The 10757-nt window shown below is 40.2% G+C and overlaps 2 protein-coding genes across 2 annotated transcripts in view; both read right to left on the bottom strand.

Moving 5' to 3' along the window:
- Positions 1-375, bottom strand: part of fkbp7 (FKBP prolyl isomerase 7) — a 3618-nt gene extending 3243 nt beyond the window's left edge. The window contains exon 1 of the mRNA XM_016445604.1: positions 102-375. Within this exon, the coding sequence (XP_016301090.1) occupies positions 102-328 (227 nt within the window). The 5' untranslated portion in view covers positions 329-375. The remainder of the gene's footprint in view (positions 1-101) is intronic.
- Positions 376-1631: 1256 nt separating this feature from the next.
- ttn.1 (titin, tandem duplicate 1) overlaps positions 1632-10757 on the bottom strand; it is a 143868-nt gene continuing 134742 nt past the window's right edge. Inside the window, 6 exon segments of the mRNA XM_016445598.1 lie at positions 1632-2887; positions 2995-3279; positions 4459-4612; positions 4705-5201; positions 5320-5476; positions 5556-10750. Coding sequence (XP_016301084.1) covers positions 2589-2887; positions 2995-3279; positions 4459-4612; positions 4705-5201; positions 5320-5476; positions 5556-10750 — 6587 coding nt within the window. The 3' untranslated portion in view covers positions 1632-2588.

The following is a 10757-nucleotide window of genomic DNA, read 5'->3' as shown; positions in this document are numbered from 1 at the left end:
CCCCCCCCCCCCCCCATTCTCTCTCTCTCTCTCTCTCTCTCAGGTAAATATAACCTGCATTGCATTAATACAACAACTTTATTTGTAAAAAATGCGTTTACCTGCAGTAGAACTGAGATCCATCGTTAACTAGATAACCATCATAATGAGCATTCAACATGTCTCCTCTCTTGGCTTTCTGGCTGCAGTTTTCTGGCAGAAACGTGACCTCAATTTTAACATCTTGATTTGATTCATTTGCCCGAATCAATACGATGAAGGGATTGAGGGTTTGCAGAGACAAAATCAAACAAGAGTAAAATGTAAACCGCGGGGACATCTTGCACATCTGATGGCGTGGCGACGGGGGCCGGACAGCTGAGCTGACGCGGCAGCGCCGCCCAGTACTCAAATTTCGCACTTCACTTTTGGGGTGTTATTAAAAATCCGCGTGAGTTTATGTCTTGAATCTAAGCAAACTATACATTTTAAGGCCAACAAACATGTGAACATGACAGTTATTTTTCATAAAATTCTAAATCCAACGCCCAACTTTGTTCGTGTCTGTCTGTGTGGTGTGAACTGGCCTTTAAAAGAACATTAATCCGTTTCTTAACGTTAGAGGAGTACAGTAAGAGTAAAGTTGGCGACATATTCACAGATTCGAATTCCCCGGATCAATAACTCGTGAGCTTAAAGTTATTACTACACAAATAACACCTCTTTTCGATCGTAGTTACGTAGACAACGAGCTACAACCCAATTTTCCTCAAAACGAGCTTTCCTCCGCACTGGACAAAATACATTGATCTCTATGCGCAGACGGCTGAGAGACAAGGGATCGTCTTCAAAGTGCAAAACCCGAAAAGCGTTACTACAAAAAGAGTCTGGTTCCGTCAAGGTAGTTCTCTTTCGTTGGGTAGAGTGGGGGAAATTTACCCCAAGGGGGGTAATTTTCCCCCACTCTACCCTACTTTTGAGGAAGAAACATTTGAAAAAAAAAAAATGATGATCAGAAATAAACCTTACACTGGTGGGTTTATATAGATTAAGCGGGTGTTATAGATTTAGAATAGATTCAGATGGACGTAGGCTATATTGTACGAATGGTATGTAGGCTATATAATATAATCAGTCGCCTAACAGCAAGAAATAATTATATCACTTATAGAATTACTGTAGGAATAATCATAAAATAATTTTGCTGTTTTAAATAGGCGATGTCAATAGATAATGTCCATTTAATTGTTACTAGACATCAGATTATTTTATGTTTTTTTTACCCTTTAAAATGCGTTTTTAAATAGTGCAAGAAACGTGGCAATGTTGCTGCTCTCCTGTTTCAAATGACTGATTCAAGCAGGTTATCCTGTTAAACAACATTGGCTGAAATCCGATAAAACTGAAAGAAATTTGTTGTTTAAACCAACTATGAAGACATGAAGCTATTATTCAAAGACTGAGTAAACATAATTCATACATCAAATATGAAATTAAGTAGCATTCACACACAGACAAACATTTTATGGTGCTGAAAACATGCTTTATTAAATCAGTAATTCATAAAACTCAAGGAGGCTGAATATATGGGTAAAACTACATACATTAGTTCTAATAAATCAATGTGCAGGTATTACATCCATGTATTTTTCTTTTCTTTGCACAGCACATGAAGTCTCTGTGGTACATTACTTGATGGATACCCTGGCTGCTGACAAAGTGAGATTCTAACGCTAACACACACACAAACACACAAAATATAACCTAGCAATCCTCCAAGAGTTGGCACAGCTTCTGCAAAGAAGCACTTGAATTGATTTTACAATTAATGGCCAGGTGGTGTTACTTTCATAAAATCAAAATTCAAACAGTCCGTTGCCAGAAACTGTGCACAAACATTATCATTAACTCATTGTGCAGGCCGCTCGCACATTGAGCTTGTCATTAAAATGGCGGTATGACTTCGTCAGTCTGAACACAAGGCCTAGTTGCCCTGCTTACATGAGGGTAACGCAAACAGCACTCAAGGTCTTATGTTCAAGTCATAAATTCTTGTGTACTGCATTACTGCATGCACAAATGTACAGTGCATAACTTCGTCTCTCTGATTTTAGTTAACTTCAACAGGGAGCCTCTCTACCTGTTGAGGCAATCTTAAGACTTCAACTTATTGTTGAGGCACAGAGTTTTGCTTTGTTTCAGGTTTTACAGGGTATTCGTTCCATGTGAAACTTTCTCCTGTTAAACATTTAGTTCCACTTGTTTCATTTCTTAATATTGTCATAAATAACAATTCATACATTTTTCATAACCGGTAAATTCGGCTATATACATTATGTACATGTCACAAAATGGTGCTGAACTTCTGATCATAATTATCCAATATGGCACATTTTATAGCAACTTTAGACTTTAGTCTAGTTTGGCATAAATTAATGTCAAGTTTGGTATAAAAATAGGTCATATTTACAAGAACAGAAATCCAGGTCTTTATCAAGAACGGAGTATTTTTTTCTCATTCTATAAATAAAAAGGATTTGAATGAGGGAAATGGGGTGAGGATTGTATAACTATTTTATCTTTTTTTTTTATTTATTTATTTATTTTTTTTACATCGATCGAATCCTGACATTGACAGTAGTGGTATCAAATCCAAACTCATTAAAAAGTTTTATGGTGTATGCACCAGCATCAGTCTCTTTCACTCCACTTATAACAAGAGCGGTGATATCTTGAGAAGTCTCAATCTGCAATCGTCCACTCTCCTCCTTGCTGGACAGTGTCTTCCCTGAATGTGACCATTCTATGGAAGGGGCTGGGTCTCCAGTGAAAGCACAGGCTACAGTCAAGTCCTTCCCTGACTCAATACTGATATCTTGAGGGGCAGCCTCAATCTTTGGTGGTATACCTGGTTAGAGGACAAACAAATTAATCTGTTATCATGGTGATATAGCTCTGCTGATTTGCTGAACTGTAAATGTTTTTTGGCAAAGATGCACAGACTTTCCATCTCACCTTTGCGGCCATGAGAAATGGCTTTGATGGATGACCCCTCAGCATGCGAGTGACTGGACATTGCCATCATACTGCTGGAGCTCATAGCTATCATTCTTTCAGAAGTCATGGAGGTCATGCTAGATGCTGACATGCTCTCAAATTTAACCTCAGCCATGCTGGAACTGCTGAAGGATGTTTCTTGCATTTTTGAAACCACATGCTTGGCAGCATAACTCCCCTGCATGCTCGTAGCATCAGAGGCTCTCTCCACAATTATCATTTTGGCAGGTTCCTCAACCAGAGCTGTGAGAGTACAGCAAATACCATGTCACTGATGCAATTTATTTCATAAAAAGGTACAACATGCAATTCAAATGGTGCAACTGGTCTCTGTTTCCTGTTTGAAACATTTGGGCATATTTAATGTAAAGTATATTGGAACAGTTTTGATAGCATTGGTATTACTAAAATAAAAAATGCTCCAGTTGCACCACTTACAGATTGTACCTTTAAGGAAATTCAGTTGGTAATGCTAATCAAAAAATATAATCTTTTGATTATTCTGACTTTATTCTCAAACATTTTTTCAAATGAATCAAACTATGTGATGCATGGTTAATGGATGGTAAAAATGGATTGGATATTAATATCCTTGAAAATTCATACCGTTAACGTTATCACTATGCCAACTGCAAATGCATTTATATTATTTGGTGCCTTTTTATTATGTACTGTGGTAGTTAAATTCAGTAGGTCAAAATGCAATCCAACAAAGTCAAAGGGATCTTAAAGGGTTAGTTCACCCAAAAATGAAAATTAGCCGATAAATTACTCACCCTCAAGTCATCCTAGGTGTATATATTAAAAATTGTTTAATTGATTAAGGCACTCAGCGGGTGTTGCATGCATCAGTCCAAAAGAAGTTAAATAGTCATCTGCCCGGAACTGCTTCCGTGTACAACAGTGAGCGCAAGCTACATTAAAGTGATTATTACGTTTTGAATATGGATATTTTTCTTACAAAAACGCATCGATTCACTACTGAAGGCCTTTGTTCACCCCCTGGAGCTGACACTTTTTTTTATGGATGGGCTCTTTGTATTTAACTTCTTTTGGACTGATGCATGCAACAGTCGCTGAGTGCCATGAAACAGCTTGAAAGATCAAAGACAATTTTTAATATAACTCCGACTGGATTCGTCTGAAAGAAGAAAGTCACATACACCTAGGATGACTTGAGGGTGAGTAATTTATCGGCTAATTTTCATTTTTGGGTGAACTAACCCTTTAAGAACATAGCTCCATTTGTAGAAGGAATTGTTAGATTTTGTTAGCTTGATTGGTGAGCAGTGATAATTAGATATGTATTCTTCATGGACATACATGCTTGGTTTGATCATGCACTTTATCTAATGGACAGGATGCTCATACTAGGTTACTACAGAGTGTTCATTTATTCTTAGGAATGGATCAAACACTTACTGAGGACATTCAGTGATGCTGTTGCAGAGCACTGTCCAAATTTGTTCTTAGCTTTTACTGTATATTTTCCGCTGTCTTCAATGGTGGCATTGTGAATATCAAGTGTGTACACATTCTTAGACTGGCTCAATTTCATGTTCGATGTAATAGATATCTGCAAAGATAAAAATAAATTTAAATAAAGTTAACAGACTGCTATGAGGAAAAATACAAATAAACTGTACTTTCTTCCCCCAAAATACTCACTACTGTATTATCCTTGAGCCACTCAATTTCAGGAGAAGTTTCACCAGTGATTTCACATGTAAATGTGACATTTTGTCCCTCGTTTACATTCTGGGAGCGTGGTTGCACAAGGAAACTTGGTGCATTTGAGTGCATTGCACTGACGGTCATGTCAAACTGGCACTTGACTACACCATGTTCAGTTTTGGCCTCACATGTGAGAATTCCCTGGTCATGGTGGCTGATGCTTTTAATTGTCAGGGTGTGATCATTTCCTGACACACCATATCTGTAGTTCTCTGAATTTAATAGCTTGGCTCCATTCAGGATCCATTTCACATCAGAGGCTTCAGGGATGTTTGCTCGTAGTGTAACAGTCTGACCTTGACTCATTGTCATTTGGGTTTTTGATGCTTTAATTTCTGTAAAGGACTGCACTTCCTCATAGGCAATCTCCTTTTTCACTATTTGCTCTGTCAACTCTGCTTTTCTTTCAATGGCAACTGTTGTTGTTCGTGCTGTACAGGAAAGAGTAGTTCAATTTGATTAAAGTACAATTGTACATGCAAAATTACACAAAATTATACTTACTAAAATCATAATGTATTTTGAGCACTAAATTGCGCATTACAATACCTTGAACGGTAACAGTGCAGTTTGTAGTAACAGATCCAGCACTGTTTTTGGCTGTACATGTGTACACTCCACTATCAGAGACATCAGCTTCATAGATTTCAAGATGTGCTGAACCATGTTCTTCAAAGATTTCATATTTTCCACCTTGAGAGAGGTTCTGTGAGAAAATGTCAAAATTAGTTAGTAAATCCATCCATTCTACTATATAACTTTTTTCATAAAAGTCTCTCTCTTACTTTTCCATCCTTCATCCAAGAGATTGATGGCTTAGGCTCACTGGACACTTTCACTGTAAGCTTTATAATAGTATCTGCAGAGGCTGAGATGTCTTTCAGTTCTGCTGAGAAGGTTGGCTTGGATGTTTTTTCTTTTGGAGTAGGTGATTTTACCATGGGTGGGGACTTAACTCTTGGTGGAGATTTAATTGGTTCAGGTGATTTAATTCTCTGTGGAGACCTAATTCCAAATGGTGACTTTATACGGGGAGACTCTGGAGATTTCACTCTTGGAGGAGAAGCAACAACTTTCTGTATAGGTGTTGGTTTACGAACAGTTAGACTGAACTGTACCTCCTGTTTACCTTCAGAGTTCTCTGCCACTACAGTGTAATTACCTCCATCTGACATTTCTACTTGGGTAATCTCAAAGGTAGATTTATATTCAGTTGAGGTAATATGGTAACGATGAGAGGACACAATTACTTGAGTCTCTCGCATCCATGTTATAGTGGGTGCAGGTTCACCATCAACATCACAGGTGAATTTAACAGATTCTCCCTCAGATACTGTGAGTGACTGTGGTTTAGTCAGAATTGTAGCTGGGAGAGTTGGCTTCTTTTCCTCAACCACTTTTTCCACTACTGTTGTCACTTCTGTAGCTTCAAGTTTAGTCTCAGAAATTTTCTCAACCACAACTTCCTCAACTGCTGTCACTGCCATGGTTTCAAGTTTGATTTCAGATGTTACTTGCTCCTCCTGAACAACAGTCTCAATGGTCTCTTCTATCTTGTCTGTTTTAGTTTTGGATAATTCCACTTGTGTTTCTGATACAGATGCTGCTTTTGTAGATGAAACATGATAAACATCTGTTTTTGTCATCTCAGGGACAAAGGGAGTTGGTGGCTCCTCATCTTTACGTTGTGAGGCATATGCAGAAAATCCATCACCAGCAACATCGAGAGTGGCATAGTCAGAGGCCTCTCCCTTTGCATTTGTGCAGACGACACGGTAGGTGCTACTGTCCTCTTCCTGACAATCAGTGATTTGAAGAGACAAAACACCACTCATGTTAAACATACGGTATTTTCTGCTTTCTTCAATCTGCACTCCATTGTGGTACCATTTAATCTGTGCTTCTGGCTTAGATTGGACATTCAGTGTGAACTTAGTGTTTTGACCAATTGGCACACGGTGAGAGCGCATTCTTACAGTCACTCTGGGAGCATGGTCAAGGGTAAAAGGCTGCTGGGTCACAATTTCAAGCTTCCTCTCAGTTTTCAAGGCTTTCTTTCTTGACTCATACCTTGACATATAATCAATTTTTGTTGATAAGTCTGGTGTAGTGGCTGCTTTCTCAGCAGATTCAAGGCTGGGGGAACGTGGGCGTGTTTTTTCAGGTAATGTCATTTTAACCACTTCTTTTTCTGCCAGAGCAGCAGAAGTCTTCTTAGGACGAGTTACTGTAGCATAGCCAGGAGAGAATGATGCTGTAGGTATATCAGTTATGACTGCTGCCTCAGTTACCGCTGACACAGAAACTCTTGTTTTCTCCTTTCTTTTGACTTTTGTTTTCTCCTCAAACTCAATGTGCTGCAGTTGGCTCTTGTAGGAAGTTAACTTTGTGGTTGTCATTGCTGACCTAAGCAGTTCCTGATCCTCTTTTTCCTCATATAACCTTTGCTTTTGTCTTGGAGGTCTGTATGTTGCCCTATCGTGACGCTGACGTAAGTCAATATAGCTTGGACCAGCCTCATATTTAGATGGAATACGGTAGGAGTCATATGTTGGAACTTCCTCCACTTCCTCCTCATCATATGCAGCTCTCTTAGGTGATGGGTGACGCAGTGCAGAGAGTTCAAAGTGTACAGGGCTAAGTCTTGGTGGAGAAGCAGAATAGCCTAACTCAAGTTCATCCTCGAGTTTAAGTCTTTCTTCCTCTGTTCTCTTCATTGACAAGTATTCTTTAACAGGCAGAAGCAGTTCCTCATCAGAAAGATCACCAAGAGAGCGTCTCCTGATTCTGTAGTAAGCCTCCATCTCTGGAGAAGGTGTGCGGTGTCTTGCTGGCCTTACAGTCTCAAGGTCATCCTGTGAAACAGGAATATGCCATTTTGGCTTGTATTGGTCTTTAATTCTCGGCAGGGGTACTTCATAGAACTGATCCCACCTTGACAGCCGGATGCGCTTAAGTCTTTTCTGGGGGAACTTTTCCATTGGCTCCGGGAACTCATACTGATCACGGAGTTTCTTGTACCACTTCATATCAGAGAAAGGCACAAAGTGTTTGATTTCCATGTCCTCCTCAAGAGCAGTAGGAGCAACAACACGAGGTGGAGGAATAACATATGGCATTCTCAACCTCTTTTCTTCTGCTCTCTTCTTTTTCTCTTCTTTTTCTCTGGCTTCCTCAGCTTCGCTCTTGACTTTCTTGGTAGTGATTGCTGGTTTGAACATAGTTGCAGCTTCTCTTAGTGCTTGCTGTGCGACTGGAGTAAGTGGGGTAACATCTGCACCTGCTAGTATCTGAGTTAGTCTTACTTTCTTGTCCATCTCTTGCTGATCAAGATCGTGTTTCTTCTTCTTTTGTTCCTCACTCTCCTCCTTCTTGATGTGTATCACACGTTCAACCTTGAGTGTGGATTGGCAACTTGCAGACCCAGCTGAGTTAGTTGCAATGACTCTATATGTGCCAGAATCCTCTGGAAGAGTATCTCTTACATGTAAGACATAGTAATCTAAGCCTTCATGCACAACTTCAATTTGTGGACCAAATGCCAAAGGCATGCCATCTTTCTCCCATTTCAATGAAGGATGTCCTGACACTCTCATTTCAAAACGTACACTCTGGCCTTCTCTGCATTCCAAGTTAGCAAGAACACGTTTGAACATAGGTCTCAAGGTGTTATCAGCAGGAGCAGGACGAGGGATCACTGTGAGACGAGCCTTGCAACTGTCATCACCAAATCTGTTCCGTGCCACAACAGTGTATTCTGCGTCATCATCTGGGTCAAGATTGTGAATCACTAACTGATACAGGCCCTTATCACTAACAAAAGTGTATTTCTTGTCATCATCTCCTGGCATAATCTTTTGACCAGTTTTCAACCACATTACACGAGGTTCAGGATGCACTGTGATTGTGACACCAAAGCGGACATCCTCTCCAATGTAAGCAGTGCGGTTACACAATGGCAAAGTAAATTCAGGAGGTCTTTGCAGAAGTCTTGCTGTGTCAACTCTGCGTTTTACTTTCTTTACAACACGTGTAGTGAAGAACTCACGATAGGATCTTACCCCTTTGACAAAGAGCTCAGCATAGGCACTGTCCTCACCATACTCATTGACAACTTTACATCTGTATGTTCCGTCATCAGTTCTGGTGATTCCTTTGATAGTTATGGTAGCAAGCCCGTCTTCATAAGTAATTTCATATTTAGCGCCTTCTTCTAGTTGTCTTACTCCACAGTACCATGTTACTTCGGTGGTGCTATCGTAGTTATCAATGTTGCAAATGAGCTTGATATCATCACCTTCGTCAGCAACACTGTGTTTAATTAGTCCTGCAACCGGTCCATGTTCAAATGGTGCAATCTTCACTTTAGAGACTGTTACTCCTCGCTGACTTCTGATAGCACCACCACTGGCAACACGAGCAGATGACACAACAGTGTTCCATTCTTTCTTAACCATGGCTTGGTAATATCTCTTATGGCGTGTAATCTTGATGGACCTAGTGCTTAGCTGCTCTGAGTTCATTGTCAGCCAAGGATGATTCAAAGCCTCAGCAGCGGTCATACGATGTTTGCGCTCTTTGGTTAGTAGGCGGTCCGCAAAGTCAAATGCCTCAACACTTACATGCTTGAAGGCTTCATCATCAAAACTGTACTCAGCATTGCAAATGCTCTCAATCATTTGCTGATTAGTTTCAGCAGCGAATGGATTAAGTCCACTGAGAAGAACATACACAAGGACACCAACAGACCACATATCTGTCACGGTGCTAACCATCTCATTTTGATGTATTTCTGGTGCCGCAAACTCAGCTGTCGTGTACTGAATCTTAATTTGGTCGCCAGGTGTAAGGTGTCTAGATTGTCCAAGCTCAATGATCTTGACATTAGTTCCCTTTCTTGTAGTGTACACTATATTTTCAGGCCTGATATCAAAGTGGCCATAACTCTTGCTGTGAAGGAATTCAAGAGCTTCACATACTTGTCTGATATAGTTAACAATTTCACGCTCATTGAGCTCAAAATTGGCTGTACCAAGGCGCTCAAATATGTCCACACCAGAGATGAACTCATAAACCATGACTAGTTCTTCAGGGCAGTCAAATGACTCATGCAGTAACAGGAAGTTCTTGTGGCGTGCCACATTCAGTGTTGCAATTTCTTTCTTCACTAGTGCCTGATCTGCACCTCTAACTTTGACAAATTTAGCCATGTAAGTTTTCTCAGAACTGCTTTCAATGCACCGGTGAATAATACCAAACTGTCCGCGGCCAAGCTCTTCAGCAATCATGTACTTGTTGTGAACATTCTTAGCCTCTAAATGAGGAGCTTTGCTTTTGGAAACTGGCCTGGTGTCATCAACTTCTTCATCATAGTTAAGAACTCTTGATTTGTCTTCCTTCGTTACAACAGATCCACTTGGCTCAGACGGTGCACTCTGACCAAATTTATTTTCAGCTATGACACGGAATTGGTAACTTGTTTTTCCAAACAGATTGACAACAGTATAGTGGGTGTCACGAGACTGGCCAACACGAACCCATCTTTCTGCTGTTGTGGCACACTTTTCTATGATATAGTTTGTGACTTTACTTCCACCATCATTGGCAGGTGCTACCCAGTGAAGTGTTACAGAATCTCTCGAAACATCACTGGCTTTGATGCCACGTGGTGGATCAGGCACATCTGCAACATCAAGCTCAACTGTTTGCTGGTCAATTCCAAATCTGTTTTTGGCACACACAATATAGAAACCAGCATCATTCCTTTCTATTCCATTCAAGAATACAAGAGATGTGAAGGATCGTGTGACAATGACTTGATAGTGTCCATCATTATCAAGAAGGTCTTGTCCCTTCTGCCAAGTGATAACTGGATCTGGTTTTCCACTGAATGGAATTTTGATGTTCACCACTTCACCACGAAGGGCAGGGATAGCCTCCTTTCCTTGCAGATTCTTAGGTAGATGAATCTTAGCAGGGACTGAAAC

Source organism: Sinocyclocheilus anshuiensis, unplaced genomic scaffold, assembly GCF_001515605.1.
Source record: "Sinocyclocheilus anshuiensis isolate Anshui unplaced genomic scaffold, SAMN03320099.WGS_v1.1 scaffold179, whole genome shotgun sequence".
NCBI classification, from domain to species: domain Eukaryota; kingdom Metazoa; phylum Chordata; class Actinopteri; order Cypriniformes; family Cyprinidae; genus Sinocyclocheilus; species Sinocyclocheilus anshuiensis.
This window is presented reverse-complemented; position numbering and strand designations above follow the sequence as displayed.